Consider the following 17,990-nt stretch of genomic DNA (forward strand, 5'->3'; position numbering starts at 1 on the left):
GTCCCCTCCGATATTAACACAACCTCTCCTTCCATAAAAACTGTAAATGCCCCCAGCACACAAGTTACAACCCTTCCTCCGAGCTCTAGGAAGGAGGTTATGTTGAGCTTTTGTTATCTGATCGTTGGACTGTTTCAAAGAAACTGGCAATCTCAAAATTTTGATAGACAGAAAAGAGGGTGTATGTGTGTGTGTGTGTGGGGGGGGGGGGGTAGATGCCTTCCAATCCCCTTTGAGTTACGAAAAGATAACAAGTACTTTCAATTTCCAATCAAAAGAGCAACCTCTGAAGTTTATACGACCTCCCCTTACATGGAAACCTTACATGCCCCGGAGCCCTCTCTAATGTTTATAGGAGCACCCTTTCTATAAGAGCCATACATGCTCCCAGGCCATAATTCAAAACGCCTCCCCGCGGGACCAGGGGGGCTGTGTCGACCCTGGAGTTTTTATTATCTCATATGAGCATCCCTTCTATGAGAATCCTATATGACCCCGGGGCATAATTTGCAACACTTGCCCCTAGGTTTTGGTGGGCTGTATTATCCCTAGTCTTTTTTATATGATCCTTAGTCTATTTTGAACAAAATGCCTATATAAAAACTTCAATCGGACAGATTTGGGGAAAAGAGGGTTGGCCGAGGGGGGGGGGTAGTTGCAATCGGATCACTTTTGACTCTTAAAAGGGAATTAGAACTTACAATTTCAAATGATTTGAGTCCCCTCTGAGATTTATACGACTAATTCTTCCATAAAAACTCTATGTGCCTCCAGGACATAAGTCATAGTCCTTCCCCCAAGTTATAGAGGGAGGGGGTTATGTTGACCCCGAAGTTTTTTATATTTGATCGTTGGACTATTTCAAACAAACTGGCAATCTCAAAATTTTGATCGGATACATTTGCAGAAAAGAGGGTGTTTGTGTGTATGGGGGGGGGGGGGGGGGTAGATGTCCTCCAATCCCTTTTGACTCACAAAAAGGTTTCTAGAAATTTCAACTTGCAATCAAATGAGCCACCTCTGAAGTTTATAAGACCTCCCCTTACATAAAAACCTTATAGCCCTCGGGACATAACTTAAAGCACTCGCTCCTGGGCTCTGGGGGTTTGTGTCGACTTCGGAGTTTGTATTATCTGATTTTTCAACTATTTTTTAACAAAATTTCTATCTCAAAATTTTTATCAGAGGGGTTTGGGGAAAAAAGGACGCGGGGGGGGGCTAGTTGCCTTCAGTCTCTTTTGACTCTTTAAAACTGAATTAGAAGTTTCAATTTCCAATCAAATGAACCCTCTGTAATGTTTGTACGAGCATCCCCAATATAAGAACCATATATGCCCCCAGCTTATAACTTACAACACCTTCTCCCGGGCCCTGGGGGGTTGTGTCGACCCCAGAGTATTTATTATCTGATGTTTGAACTATTTTTAACAAAATGGCTATCGTATATTTTTGGAAAAAAAAGGGCGTGGGGGCTAGTTGCTCTTTGATCTCTTTTGACTCTTGAAAAGGAAACTAGAAATTTCAATTTCCAATCAAATGAGCCCTCTCTGAAGTGTATAGGAGCATCCCTTTTATAAGAACTAGATATATCCCCTGCTATAACTTACAACTCCTGCCCCCAGGCCCTGGGGGCTTTTGTCAACCCCGGAGTTTTTATTATCTGATGTTTGAACCTTTGTTTTTGCAAAATGGTCTTTGGGGAAAAAAGGCGTGTGGGGGGGGGGGCTAGTTGCCCTCCGATCAATTTTGACTCTTAAAAAGGACACTACAACTTTCGATTTCTAATCGAACGAGTCCCCCTATGCAGTTTATACGACGACCCCTTCCATGTGAAGTGCCTCTGGGAAAATAAATACATAATAAACATTGGAACCGTATGGCCTTTACTATAGGCAGCGCTATAGCTTTGCCTCGGATCTGTCGATGAAAAAGTGTGATTTTTGTTATTGTAAATTCGACGATTCTGCTAAACTAAATAATGCCTTCAAGCGTTCCACTAGAACTAATATCCAAACGAAAACAAAACATCCAAAAGAAAATGGTCCTGATTTCTAAATTGATTTTTACCAAATCAATCCTGATGGTTCGATGAAAGACATTAGATTTTCCCCTGAATCCACGTCCACAATCTATTCAATGAATATCACAACTAGGCTTCTTGACGTTAGAGGGACTGGCTATAAAAGAGGTCCTTAGGCCTACCAATATTAATGCACCTTTATTCAGAAAAAATAGCGCTCTCGGATTGAAAAGCTACCTTCAGCTCGTTGGCAATCTACATAATAATGCTATTTATTCACAATTGAAGACAATAACAGTTAACTTTCCAGGCATCCTAATTGACCACAAATTTCACTATTTTCCCAAACATCAAGGCATAAAGTACAATGAGGCAGCAGCCGAACTGGTAAGTAATTCCTGCAAGAATTAAATTCTCTTCCAGGGTGGACTTTATTTTTGGCTACAGAATTAAGAGCGACCCTCGGATCGTTAGGGAAGAGGAGTTTGCACGGATTAAACAAGCTGGCCCATTTTGCAGAATCTGCAATACGACTCTAAAATCACAGAGAAACTTGATTAAAGAATATCTTGTAAAAAGTAGCACATATAAAGCACATCTTCAGTAATACAAACCTCGATATAAACGCCCAAAGCCCGATATGAACAAGTTGCTACTTCAACCCTTTCGGTTGAATCTGAAAAATTGTTGAGCAGAAGCATGATTAATCTAATTAGGTATGTACAAGAGTGTGACTGCACTAGCAATACGCATTGACCCCTTTTCAACAAAAATTGGGCAAAACATCATTAAGCAGATAGGAGACCATAAACGGCTCCAGGAGGGTCTACACTAAAAGAAGAAGGGGGATTTAATTTAAAATTATTTCTAAATAAGTAATATTGATGCTGTTTCAAAGCGTTTAATATTACAATGGCTTAGCTAACCTTAAAATAAATTATTTTGAGGAAATTTAAAAATAAAAATCTGAATGAAAATAACTATACAAAAATCCATACAGGATAGCCAAGTCTGGGTTATATTATACATCTTCAGTATTAAATGCCCGCATGCCTAAATTCCAATTTGCCAATTATAATGGTTTGGGTAGTTTTTACAAATGGTTCAATAATTCACCTGTTTTTACGTATTAGAACCAAAAAAGTCCCAAGTTTGTCACATTGAACACGAAGTATTTTTTCGCAGTTTAGACTCAAGCACCTCAAAATTCAATTTCTCGGGAGATATGTCGACAAATAGGCATTATTTTTATTATTATAGACTCGACGATTCCCCTAGACCGGATAATGCCTCCAGGCATCCCACCAGAACTAATATTCAAACAAAAACAGTTCAAATATATAAATTTTCAAATTCAAATATGACTGTAAATGACACTAAATCTTCTTTTTTAATGATTTCATTTTTAAATTCTTCTGAACCAAATTTTCTACCAACTATTTCTAATTCTCTTAAAGTCAGGAAGATTAAACTCTAGGGAGTTATTATTACCAGTGATTTAAAACGGGAAGCAAACACATCTAGTCTAGTAAAAACGGGTAATGCTGGGCTGCAGTTGCTCAAGCTTATGTCGAAACATGGCGCCCCTCCACATCACCTCCTCCGAATATTTACATCTTTTTTTCGCCCAATTCTGGAATATGCAGCTCTTGCATGGCATTTTGGACTGACGGCTGAGCAAAGCACTAGGCTCGAAAGAGATCAGAAAAGAGCTCTAATGATAGTACCGAAGCAGCCAGAAATGTCGTATGAAGAGCTGCTGACAAAGTTTAAAATGACAACTCTGAAAAAAGAAGAGAAAAACTCTGCAAGGATTTTGGAAGAAAATCTCTGATCCACCGAATCCACAAAACAGTTTTCCTCCCTCAATCCATAACAAAATTACTCTCGCGCAGGGCTGCAGTGCCTGTTGAGAAACTTCAGCCAGTACGCTGTGCTCATCAGCGGTTAGCGAAAAGTTTAATACCTAGTTTAGTAAAAATGTATAACGAAAATCAGGAGGATTGATATCTGTTTTTTTTTATGTACTTGCTTTTTAATGCGACTATACCAAAGAAATTTGGCAGTGCCATGAAAATTTTTGTGAAAATTAAAGTTTATCCATCTATCTATCTAAAACAGAACATCCAAAAGACATGATCATAAAAAATATCCAAAAATATTACCAATTATGCAATTAACTGAACAATAATTTTTTTGACAATATTTTTATTCGGCAATTTATAATTATTAGATAGAATTATTTTGACTTTCAATAAGCTTAACACACCAATATAAGCCTTTCAAAAATCAATATGACAATCTCCACTTTTTTTAATGATTTAGCGTCAAAGACTTTGATTGACTCTAACCTTTAACATGTAACAAGCACATTCTAAAAAAAAGCAAAACGAGCAGGGACTGTTTTACATATATGTATTATTTCAAGGCTTGAGGATCAAATTGGAACTTTTAAAAAATTATTTTTAAAGGGGGAACGTAAGGGAACATAAATTTTAGGGGAAGTGGGGAAATTGTTGTTTCTCTGGTCCTAAAAATCCAGTTTCTGTTAAACTCTTTCCCTTTTATGTCTGTACTCCGACAAAATCTTTGGGTAGAATTTATAATAAGCGAATAAACATATTACTTACAGCAGTGGGTCGGGTATTTGCCGGGTCAATTGCAAAATGAGCTTTTGATGTTTCCTGAAAGCGCTGATCAGACACAGGTGCTGTAGCAGCATACATGGCAGTTTTTGGTATGTTGAGACATTCGGTTGATAAATTATATGGTAGGCTTGGGTTGCCATAGGCTGGCATACAATAATTCCCAACATCAGATGCCGAAAATGTTTTGGGAACAGGAGAAGGGAAAACACTTCCATTGGGTGGCGGTGTTGCATTTCTTTCATCCGAATCATGAGAATCGTAAAAATGGGTTCTTTTCCCAAATGAGTCTTTTCGGCCTCTTCTTAAAAGAATAAGAAGGATTAAGAGACATGTATTGTAAGCGTGTCAGAGGCAAGGAAAAACAATAATAAGAACATAAGAAAAGGTTGTGTGTGAGAGGAGAGAGAGAGAGGGGGGGGGGAGGGAGAGAGAGAGAGATTTTAACTGAAGCGATTTAAAAAATTGGCCAATTACGGTATATGAAATACAAATAACACAAAAACACGATTATATTACAGGGGCCAAAGAGTCAGCTTCACAGGCTCTTGGCTATCACGAAGAATCTCTAGAGGGCTTGATATCACCTACTTCCAATCACGAATCAGGCACCGGAGAAGGTACCCGTTATTTGGACAGGCAAAATATTATTTTTTCTTATTTTTCGGTGACTTTTTTGTACACACGACGGAAACATCCATGGTCCAAATATTTTTAGCACAAATTTCCATGTTTGATTTTTTACTCAATACATATAATAACACAATCATTCTATAATTCATTCTAAACATAAGTTGCAGACAAATTGCTAATTGATGACCCTGTGATGGTCTCCATTATCCTAAAGCGAGCCTATGAACTTGAGAGCTGAGAGCAAAAAAGAAAAATTTTGGGCCATATCGCCTGAGGTAGAGACAAACCTGAAAAAAATAAACTTGCTTTTGCATGAAAATGAAAACGAATAAACGAGAATATGTATTTAATTTTTTTTTGTCAAAAAGTATATTTTTTCTATTTTCACTTACCAGGCTGACTGGGAGAGGAAGAGGGCTAGGGAATAGTCAATCTTGGATAAAGGGTTGACTACGGAAAATGAAATGATACTTTTAATAAGCATTCCACCCTTTCCACCCCAGATGTGACATCAAAAAGTTCAATTTATTTGTATCAAATGGTGTTTTACGATAGACTTATCAAGACGAGTTTATAGAAAATACATATATGCGACCGGGTGCTTTCAAAGGAGTCATTAAACATCACTCGACTAACTTGCAACAGCCTGTTAGCCCTGGCCATAAATATGACGAAAAAGAAGACATCACTGTAACCCAGACAAAAAAAAGCTTGTTCCCTGTTTTTCGGTACGAGGGACTCAAAACATTCACCATTGTATTTTAAAATTAAATTTGTTTAATAAAACCATTAAACAAATTATACAAAATAAAACAGATGGATCGTAAACTAACTTCATATGATGCTTGGGCCTAATTTATAGGGACTGTTACTGTTCATCTTTTTGATTTTTCAAGGTATTCAATGTTACATCATGTTTGATTATTTTAATTTCTTATTAGTGAACTATGTCTCTTTATAATAAACCTCCAAGAACAAGGTAATAAAATTACATTATTCAAATCAGGAGAGGCAGCAGTTTTCCCGCCTTCTATTGATGGTCCTGTGCTTCACGTGAAACGTAGTGGCCTATTCAGGCATGCGCTGTCTTGGTGAGGAAGTAAAACCAAATTCCAAAAAATTCACTGGATTACCCCTTTTAATACCCGACGATGTCCCAATTCCCAATTGGCAGAGGAGAAAATTCCCCTTTAGCGCAACAAAAAAAAACCCAGATGAATCAGGGTTTCAAGGTCTTTTTCTAAATTCTCGAAAAGAAAATTCGCAATTAATTTTTACTTTAAAGATGTATATAAATAGTATTTATTATTCCTGATTCAGATTTGAAAGTGAGTAAAATAGTTTCTTCTACAATTCAATTTCTTTAAAATATTCTCATTGTGTTATCCTCTTATGTATGATTTTAAGGCAGTGTGGTCTTCGTCGCTTTTTATGTATTACCTACTGACCAAGCTCATCTTCAGAATGAGAGAAGGAGATTGGAATGAGATGGGGAGGGGACTACGATTATTTCACTTTTAGTAGGTAGTTTTATTAATTGATAATCCCTAACTGATAAATTTATTCTATTTCAAAATTGTCCATGCTCTCCCCTTAATCCTCCTTTATTCAGGGGCACATAATTAGACTAAGCAATAAGGGTGGTGAGGAGGGAGGGGGGTCTCGGTTCTACAGCAGAGAATTGCGAATATAAAACATGAACTTCATCTGAGATTACACAAACACAATGAGACAATTTCTAGGTTTTCAATTGTAAGCAAATTAGCCAGAAACTGTATATTTTTATGCTTTTACGTCCTAAAATATTTTGCATTTTTTTAATTTTAAGGGTGCGACTTTGAAATTTTGAAAATAAGGGTGCGACTGTAAATACTTATTTCAATTCTTCCGAACATAATAGCAACAGTTATTTTTAGACGTCGTCTAAGCAATTTTTCCGTTTAAGTATAATCCGCCCCTACCAAACTTGCCTTTTATTTATATAGCATATTTAGACACAGCAAGGTCTCAAGTAGATAGCAACATCGATCTTATAATGAAAATATTTTGAGCATAATATAAAACTAAATTAATTTAAGGGTGCAATTAGTTATCTTATGTTTTATTAGACATCAAGAAGCAGAAAAGCAATCTAGTGGACAAGTATATAATATTATTAGTTTATATTATATAAAAGAATATTATAATATTATTTTCGAACTTGTCATAATTATCGAGCTTCATAATATTATTTTTCGAGCTTGTCTAAGTAACTTTAGTAACTTGTCTCAGCAACAGACTTTTCTATAATTTTTTATAGAAAAGTGCAGATTTGAAATTTAATACGAGCCTATTTCACGCCTTGGAATTGGTTTATTCATAAAACACAGTCTTTTCAAAGGTTTTCAGAGCAAGTTTACCTGTATTTGTCAAGCTCGTCTTCAGAATGAGCAAAGGTGCAGGCAGACGCTCTAGGACAAGATCCTTTTGTCAAAAAGTCCCGACACAATAGGGTTTTGTACTTTCCACCAGGGCCAGTATGGCCATTTCCAGTTGGATGATGTTCTAATATCTGAATAAAAAATCGTGTTTAATCATATGAATTGAAGACCCTCAGTGAAAGATGAGACAAAGGTTTTTTCTTATTATTTGTTGATAGTTTTCAATTGTGGATATTTCAGAAACAATCGCACTCCTACACTATTAATACTAATCTTTCGAAATACTTCACCTTTTCTACTCACCGGCAGTATAAAAAAAAAAAAATCCAAAAAGTTTTCCCCACTTTACTCACGCCATCTTTTCCACCTAGTCCACTGCCTACTCATTGAACTTTGAATATTGAAACGGAATAATACCTCCTGTGTTTTGTTCTATTAAGCCAATTTCGGAGATTTTTTCCTCTTTTTTACTATATATCACGAAAAAGAAAAAAACTTGTGAACACATAAATAATATGAGAACCATTTATAAAAAAGAAACCACATAAAAAGCAAAAAAACAAAACAAAAATAGGTGTTGATAATGGAATATTAAGAACAAAAACAGCAGTAAATTGAAAATACGTTTTTTAATGCTCAGAACTAATTAATAACTTAGGTTGTTTTTTATTACAGTTCGTGTGAAATTCCGCATTTTTCAGAAAAATAAGTAAATTCAGAATACTTTCATTCACAAAAACAAATTTCTGAATTTTCGAATGGTATTTCGTTTGTGGTCTGCTTTTTAACAGTTTCTGTGTCGGTATGAGCCATTTCAAAGATTGCCCTCTTGAGCATGATTCCTAGTTCTAAATAATCTGAATGTTAGAAACGAACCTGCTTCAACAGAGCTATTTTAGGCCATTCATCCTACGTGAGAAAAATGGTTAAAGATGGCAAAAAATTATAACAAAATGATTTTTACACCAAAATGTTCACAAAAAGCTGGCAAATAATATACTAAAGTACACTAAAACCTAAAACCGCGAATCCCAACCAGCATGTTTACTGTGATTGCTAGAAATTAGTAAAGAGCGAGCCCCGGCCCAAAGTAACAAGAAGTTCACAGCAAAATCCAATGACAGAAATTTCGAAGAAGACCCTAGAAGTCCCCTGGTCGAAAAAAGTACTTCATTAGAATCATTCTGGTCAAAAACCGTATACAGGAGAACTACGGCCCCTCCTTCTACTTAAAAATAAGCGAAATATTTTTTTGACATGCAAAGCACAAATACGTCTCCCTTCTTTTATCCCCTTTTTCCCATCAGTGATCGTATCAAACCAGTCGTTGCAGAATGTTGGGAAAGGAATAACCTGGAGGGAAATAGCCATACCTATTCTCAAGATATGGATCCCTTCTCAAGCAGCAAAAGAGACCGTTCTTTAGCAAAGTAACGTTTTATTGCATTTTGTGCCATCAAACATCAATTCCTGCAAAAGCGAAACCCTTTAAATTGAGCACAGATCCATCTTGACCAATGTCATTACAAAGACTTCGAGTACTCTCGCTTGCAAGACTATTAGAAATTCAGCCAAGTTCAGAAACAGGCAATTATGCCTAATAATAGATGGCTAATCACCGATAAGCATTATACGTAAACAAAGATAACTTAATTAGTTTTAAAAAAGCTTTATTTTTTGTTTCAAAAAAGGAGATTAATAAATTCAAAGGAAAAATAGCAGGAACATTCCTAGACTTTCAGCATGTACAAGGAAGTAGATCAACAGTAATTTCTAATATTGTGGATAATCTCACAAACAATAAATACAAAAATATAATACTAAGAAGAAACTTAATTGACGCACTGTCGCTACTTAAAACAATTTACAAGGAGTTTATCCTAAAAGAACCTTCTCTTAGTTGCTTTGTTAGTTCTCTTACTTGAAAAATAAGAGAACTTATTTATAAATGATAATAAAATTATTTTAAAAGAATACAGAGACGTATTCTCTGTATTCTTTTAAGAGAATGACATAAATAATAAGATAAAATAAGTTAAGATAAATACTAATAGGAAGGATGTTGTAATAATAATAATTATTATTAATAATAGTAATATCCCTTATTACTATAAATAATATATTTATTTATCATTACAATAATAGTAATATACTTATTATTATAATAATAGTAATATATTTAGTATTATAATAATAGTAATATAGCTACAATAGAATGATAGTACTATCCCTTTTGTTTTCCCAGAATTTCTTGGATATTGAGTTAATAATCTTACTTTTTCTATATTATACCTTATATATAAAGTTATATATTATAGATTATAAACTTACTTTTTGATGATGACCTCCAGATCGTACTCCATGAGTAGCAATAAAATCGACGAGCCCTTTGACAACTGTATGCACGGCTTCAAGTGTTTCTTTTAATTCGGTGTACGTGGGAGCAGAAGCATCTATAAATAAACACAAACTTATATATATATATATATATATATATATATATATATATATATATATATGTCAGTATAGGTATTAGAAAATGATTGTCAAACTTCAATGTAGAGTTACTACTACTGCTATTAATACTAAAACCTTGCTTCACCACCAAACCACCTGAGGCTCCTCCTCAGCCTAAGCCTATCAGAGTTTCACTGTTTATCCATTCCTATTTAAGTTCAATTTATTTCAAAGCCTCTCTCACAAGGCCATATCCAGGAGGGTCAGAGGGTTTGATCCCCCCCCCAATTTTCATTTCTAATCTGACCCGTAAACCGTAACAAAATGGATATAAACACATTTTTTGTTTTTTTTTGTGTTACCCCCCCCCCCCCCCAAAAAAAAAAAAGAATCCTGGATACGGCCTTGTTCCCACGTTATTCCTCCCCATTCCCTTGGGGGACGACCTGCTTTTTGTTTGGCCCCAGATAGATGGCCGCAAAGCACAACATATGTCAATGTCATCCTTTGTCTCTAAGAAAAGGACGATCCATCTTAACTTTTTCTGTTACATAACAGTGGAATTCGAAAGTAGGATCAAGCCACCTTTTTCGCACTGTTATGGATTTATATGCAGTCAGTGAAACAAATACCTAACTATTCTTAGACAATTTCACTGTCAAATATTTAACAAATGCTGTTCAGCCTGTCGAAGCAGCACTCATGACACAGAACCATATTTTACCGCTTTCATTACCGCGGCTTCAAATCCACCATCTTTACCAACAAGGCTAGCCAGTTAAGTGAATCTATTCACTTAATGGGCTTTTCTCGTTAGCTAACACCACCTCTTCCATCCTCATTTATTCTTAGTCTAGGCAATATAGTTATCTTATTATTGACTTTCAAACCTATTTGTACAATTTGACATCTCAAAACTTTCAAAAACTTATTCAATTTCACGAACATATTATCTAGATCAAATCCTTTATATCTAGGTCAAATCATTTAAATATAGATCCAATCCTTACACACAGTCAAGGCAAGGTTTAGCTTCACATTTGCACATAGCCTTTGCCATGTTTCTTAGGACAGAAGCCCTTCAGACTAATTTATATAAACAGGGATGTTACACAGCCCTACTTAAGACAATCCTATTTACAGCTCTCATCTAAAAGGCAAAAGGTAGCTTCTTGTAGTTTCGTCTTGATAACACCATCTATATGAGTACTATATGACATCGAAAATAAAACTTTTCAGCACCATTTCTGGGGCTTGAAAGTCCGTTCTTGAAAGCCCTTAAAAGGATGTCAACAACTTCCCACCTTGTAAAATCCTATCCCGCTTAGTAGGTGAAAACTAAAAAAAACTTTCGGGAAGAAACTACGAAATAAAGAATTTATTTAAGTTTGATTTTCAAAAAAAAATTAATTTATATTGAAATTAAAAGTTAATTACGAAAATGGTCTTTCGGAAATTTCATAAAATACCTCGAATCTCTAATTATTTCAGTTTTTATTCTTTTTATTTCTCCAGCACTAGCTGGGCACCGAAACATTATACAAGCTTAATTTGAAAGCTATCACTTACACCCATTTGGTTAGCATAAATTTTTCTTTGCAGCTACAATTTGGCATATGACACCAAAACATAGGACTTAATAAGATGTTTACCACTAAAATCTCCATGGTCAAAATACTTAACCGGATGCTTAAGATCTTGAATGTTTCCCTCTTAGTTTGCTTAGTAAATAAGTATTTAAAAAAAGGAATTGAAAAAAATCCTTAGAAAAATATTTGCATTCAAATTCAAAACTTATTCCGGAATACTGATAAACAATATTTGAACTAAAAGACATTTTCAGGAATTTTGAAAAGAGAGTGAATTGTTGATGTGCCTTTTTTTCTTAATCGCTAACTGGGCAAAGGAACACCGTATGAACACTTAAATACGTAGCCCTGCGAAGTTATCACAAGTAGGGCTGTTCTCCCCTTTCCCCGACTCGTCAAGGCATGTATGATTCAGTCACTGGTTCTGAAATCACACAGACTCTTTACTTGGGGGTAGGGGAGGGCACTGCTCTCTTGGATCTAGAGAGTTTTCTTGCTTTAACCGAGTATTCTCTATAATAATATGATTTTAATGATCAACCCTCCGAAATACTAAATTTCGTTAAATAAAAACACCGAGAACCTAGTGAATTTTGGCGAGCAATTGTGAAAAACTAGCCCTTTACTGAAAACTGAGCTCACTCCGAGTTTTTAAGAGAATTAAAACGTAAACAAAAACTTAAAATTTCATGGCCGGTATAGCAAAACCCCTTTTCCATATCCATTTATTATAAACTAAGCAGTTTCAAAACAATTCAAATTGATTTTTCAATTTTTTTTAAGAAGTGAAGAAGACGTAACCTTCCAGATACCAAACACGTCCGAAAACATTTGTACTTGCTGTTGGAGTAAGAAGACTGTTCATTTAACAGAAGCATGACAATCTGAAATGAATTTACAATTGACGTAACAAAACAAACGCCAAAAGGTCAAAATGTCTTTCAGACCAGATGTTAGAAATATAATAAAAACCTGATGCCCCCTTCCCTGGGGGATAATCTCCAAATTGTCGATAATAAAACTATCCTTACCATGACGATAAATAAAAGTTCAAATAGGGATAAAATCCTTTTAATAGACAGTGATGATGATAACAGTGATAGAAATTCATAAAAAAATACCAGATATTTCGGTCACATATACAGTGACCGTCATCAGTAGTAAACCTAAAATAAAACAATTTAAAACAAAAGTTTATATACTAAATCAAATAACACTACATATTGTTTAAATCTCTAATTCTTTTCAAAGCAAAGGCGGAAGCTATTCTCTTTGACCTTCTTGGATTCGGTTCATTAGCGTTCAATGATATAACATTTGGACAAAGGTCAACTACATTGGTTGAATTGAACTTTACTCTGTCAGATTTTAATAAATTATCATAGATAGAGTCCAGCCCATATTCACCTGTATCCCGATTCAAAGCAATATTCCTGAATAAGATTTTCTTTATTTCAAGCGCTTCACGAAAATTATGCTTTAAACCCTGATCCCTAGAAATCAAAGAGACATTCTCAAACAAAATAAAATGGTCTGGAAAATTGAAAATATTTTCTGAAAGGGCCGAAGTAAAATCTTCCGACTTAGAATCCTGCTTTAAAGCCGAAGAAATAGAATCTTTGTGTTGTAATAATCTCATTTCCAAACTCTGGTTCGTACGTCCCACATATGAGCTTCCACAAGTACATTGGATCTGATAAACCCCACTTTGTTGCCCCAATGAAGTTAGATCCTTCCCAGAATTTAGAAAACTACCCAAAGTATTATTACTCTTTAAAGCTACCCTTCGACCATTGCTTTGTAAAATTCTTTTAAGTTTTTCACTTAGCCCGGGTACATATGGTAAGGAACTAAAAACCTCCTTCTCCCAAGTCGTCTCCAAGACTTCCTTAGAAATCTCTAGAAACCTTTTTCTTCTTTTTGAAAAAGTCTGGTTAATTAACCATTCTGGATACATATTACTTATTAGTATTTTATTTAGAAAAGACAAATCCTCCTCAACAAATTTTGGAGAGCAAATACTAAAGATCCAATCAGTTAAAGAAATGATCAAACAAATTTTTACTTGGCGAGCGTGACCGGAACTATGAGACAAAAATCTATTGTTATTTGTCGGTTTTCTGTAAATTTTAAAATCCAGACTATTTTGATTTTTCAAAAGAAGAACATCAAGGAAAGGAAGTTTCCAATTCAACGGTAAACTTTAAATCCCCTCCCAAACAATTAAGATGTTCCAAAAATCCTTTTAATTCCTCCTCCCCATAATCCCATACTGAAATAATGTCATCCATATACCGGCCCCAGAAAATATGTTTTAAAAAATATGAATCCAACGCAATTGTTTCAATATTCTCCACAAAAATACTAGCTAACAAAGAGGATAAAGAGGCCCCCGTAAGTAAACCATTTATTTGTTCGAAATACTCCCCTCTGAATTGAAAAAAATAAGAGAACTTATTGCACAACCTTACTAAATGTATAATTACACAAACATCTAAATCGGTCTTGCCGCTGATCAAATCCAAATTTCGGAACACCTTTTCTTCTAGAAGCGTATCGGCTGCTTCTAAATCAATCTTTGTGTAAATTGATACAATGTCGAAGCTTGAAAGAAAATAAATCGAAGAAATTTATACTTTTTTCAGTTTTTCAACCAAATTCGAAGAATTCTTAATAAACGAAATTTGTGTAGACAAAAGTGGTTTACAGATTGACACTAACCATTTGCTCAAAACACTTGTTGGTGACCTTGTATTTGACACAATTGGTCGTAATGGTAAGTTAGGCTTATGAATTTTGGGAAGTCCATATAATTTAGGGCACAAGGAACTGCGTGGAGAATATTGTTTTATAGTCTTATAGTTCCGGTCCCAACATTTGTCGAGGAGTTGTCTTTTCTAGGAAAAATACTAATAAGCAACATGTATCCAAAGTGGTTAATTAACCGGACTTTTTCAAAAAGAAGAAAAACGTTTTGGAGATTTTTAAGGAAGTCTTTGAGACAACTTAGGAGAAGGAGGTCTTTAGATCTTTACCATATGGACCAGGGAGAAGTTAAAAACTTAAAAGAATTTCACAAAGTATTAGTCTATGGGTAGTTTTAAACAGTAATATTACTTTGTGTAGTTTTCTAAATTTTGGGAAGGATCTAACTTGATTGGGGAAACAAAGTGGAGTTTATCAGATCCCACGTACTTGAGGAAGCTCATGTGTGGGACGTACTAACCAGAGTTTGGAAATGAGATTATTACAACATAAAGATGCTATTGCTTCGGCTTTAAAGCAAGATTCTAAGTCTGAAGATTTCACTTCAGCCGTTTCAGAACATATTTTTAATTTTCCAGACCATTTTATTTTGTTCGAGAATGTCTCTTTGGTTTCTAGGGATCGGGGTTCAAAGCAAAATTTTCGTGAAACTCTTGAAATAAAGAAAATCTTATTCAAGAATATTGCTTTGAATCGGGATACAGGTGAATAAGGGCTGGACTCTATCTATGATAATTTATTAAAATCTGACAGAGTAAAGTTCAATTCACCCAATGTAGTTGACCTTTGTCCAAATGCTATATCATTGAACGCTAATGAACCAAATCCAAGAAGGTCAAAGAGAATAGCTTCCGCCTTTGCTTTGAAAAGACTTAGAGATTTAAACAATATGTAGTGTTATTTGATTTAGTATATAAACTTTTGTTTTAAATTGTTTTATTTTAGTTTTACTACTGATGACGGTCACTGTATATGTGACCGAAATATCTGGTATTTTTTGTGAATTTCTATCACTGTTATCATCATCACTGTCCATTAAAAGGATTTTATCCCTATTTGAACTTTTATTTATCGTCATGGAAAGGCAGTATGGTCTCCGAAATTATCTATATCCTTACCACTTTCTGTCAATGCTTCTACGGACTTCAGGGAGCCATTAGAGCCTTTTGTGAAAAAAGTTTCAGAAAAGAAGTCTCGATTCGGTCATCATGACCTGATGGGAGCTAAGTATATAAGTACATAACGAGTCCATATTTTTTTCACAGATTCAATTTCTGTTAGTGAAAAAATATAGCACTAAAATCAGTAATTCTTAATATCCGATTTGTTACGCCCGCACTCCTAAAGTATAAATTTGTTAGTAGTAAAAAACTGTAAATACAATCTTGAAAAGATGATAAAATAAAAGAAAGTGCAAGAAGAAAGTTTAAAGAGAGATATATGAGAAGAGGAAGTGTGAAACTTAGGTCTTGGGTATAAAGAGCAGGATACCCAAATACCTGAAGAAAAAGAAGACGAGAAAAAAAGGACCAAAAAAATAGACCCCGCAAGGATAATTTTCAGCCACAGAAAGAGAAATCCACATTAAATCAGATATTCCGGGAAAACAATGCTTATCTAATTGTTTAGAAACTCTCTTATTTTTATTGAGGGTCAAGTGGCTGGCTCATTTGCTTCCGTTCATAGTTGAGTTCTTTTCAGTTCTTTTATAGGCAGAAAATGTTCCTTGTTCTTCAATTTTTGTTCGTTTTTCGTACAGCATCTACGAAAAGTGCAGTCTTACAACCTACGAATACCGATATTATACGAATTGCCAAACTATCTCCTTCATCGAACGCAGTTTGTCATTCCAACAAGTCAAGGCTACAAGTAAGACATAATTGAAATGAACTGAAGCAGTAAGCCCTTGTGACCTGAGCTTTGATTCAGCTTGGTAAGCGAACCAACGACACAATATGATACGAGTGACATCTGCAGAAGGCACATTGACAGAATGTACAGTATATCAATGTAAATACCCCTAACACAGGTCATACAACTCGTAAGGCTAAGCATCATTAAAGAAATCAATGACAGTGTTAGTAGAAAAAACGAAATTGCACAACTAAATGCATAACATCAATAAAAAAAATATTATACCAGGTCTAGGGCCAGCACTAGGCAGATGCTTTGGAGCCAGTCTTAAATAAAAAGAAAACGTTATAGAAGGATTAGCCGTAATACTAGCCAAAAGCACCGAAGCCAGTCTTAAACGAATAGACAAATTCATAAAAATAAATATAACAACTGAACTAGGACAAAAACCAACTAGTCGGAGGTTTTAAGAAAAGGAACAGAATTATTTTTATTACTAAAAAGAAATAACTAAATGGTAAAAATAAAATAGCTTACCTGGACTAGGATCAATACTAGCCAACAGCTCTAGGGCAGGTCTTAAGCGTGTCAAGTCTCCAGGGTCGCCAGTCCTTTGCAAAGCTATGACTAGTTCTTGAACGGCTTGAGAGAATGCAGCTGGCGTCTGCAGCTTATCGATAATACTTTGCATGTGCGATTTATGACATGAATCACCATATAGAAGGGATGACCACTGATCAGGAGCAATTCTAAGTCCAGCCTCCATAGCAATTTGAACTATTTGGGCATCATGTTCTCTTCTTAGAGCGTCGTAAGTTCGAAATTCGTCTTTTAGCTGCATTAAAGAAGAATCGCCTTCCCGCTTCGAAACTATGTTAAAAAAAGATCACACATAAAAATTTAGACTTGCCTTTTTCGTAAATGAAAAATCTAGGGTGGTAGGGGAAGGGGATTCTTGACATTATTTTTCATTAAAAATACAAAAAGTCATTTTTCATTGAAAATACTACAATACGTATTTTTCAAATCTAGGGAGAAAAGTATATCCACCCCCCCCCCAATTGATGCCACCGCAGTTCTTAAGAGAAAAATTGCATATCAAGTCCAAATACACCACACGAAATGATAATATACTATGCTAGGAGACAAATTTCTCTTCTCACTCCATATTTATCTGGAGCACTTCTTACCGAAAGTTGGAAAAAAAAAAATCCACAAGAATGGAGCTTTTCGGACGTCAGTCATGTCACACATATAGAATAGGCTTAGAACACAATTTCTTATAACCAACTATTCAAACTTCATCTAATCTCTATAAAATTTAAATCCGCAAATTTTACACTGAAAATATACCAAGAAAACTATGAGCTTTATAGTCCAAGCCTTTAATGACTTTCTTAAATACCCTCAAAAATATTTACGAATTAGGCCATAAGAGTTAATCAATATAAAGAGGGGTATCCTATATGAAGCTTAAAGACTTCTACAAGACTTATACGTCTATGAAATTCAGGAAATGGCCAGACGTTTAATGTGATATTCATAAAAATCACAAAATTCACACTACCTTCAAACTGGGTTGCCACTCCTAGTGATTCATCACTAT

General features: G+C 35.0%; 1 protein-coding gene across 3 annotated transcripts in view; it reads right to left on the minus strand.

Moving 5' to 3' along the window:
• roq (RING finger and CCCH-type zinc finger domain-containing protein roquin) overlaps nucleotides 1-17,990 on the minus strand; it is a 75,373-nt gene that overhangs the window by 24,913 nt on the left and 32,470 nt on the right. For 2 of the 3 annotated variants that reach the window (XM_089088026.1, XM_089088032.1), the window contains exons 5-8: nucleotides 16,922-17,254; nucleotides 10,050-10,171; nucleotides 7,698-7,849; nucleotides 4,651-4,969 (exon numbers count right to left, since the gene is read on the minus strand). In XM_089088026.1, the coding sequence (XP_088944152.1) occupies nucleotides 4,651-4,969; nucleotides 7,698-7,849; nucleotides 10,050-10,171; nucleotides 16,922-17,254 (926 nt within the window). The remainder of the gene's footprint in view (nucleotides 1-4,650; nucleotides 4,970-7,697; nucleotides 7,850-10,049; nucleotides 10,172-16,921; nucleotides 17,255-17,990) is intronic. The other variant, XM_089088039.1, reaches the window with a different exon arrangement.

The sequence above is a fragment of the Artemia sp. Qi Xiang Cuo genome, chromosome 1, assembly GCF_049724085.1.
Source record: "Artemia sp. Qi Xiang Cuo chromosome 1, ASM4972408v1, whole genome shotgun sequence".
Lineage (NCBI taxonomy): Eukaryota > Metazoa > Arthropoda > Branchiopoda > Anostraca > Artemiidae > Artemia > Artemia sp. Qi Xiang Cuo.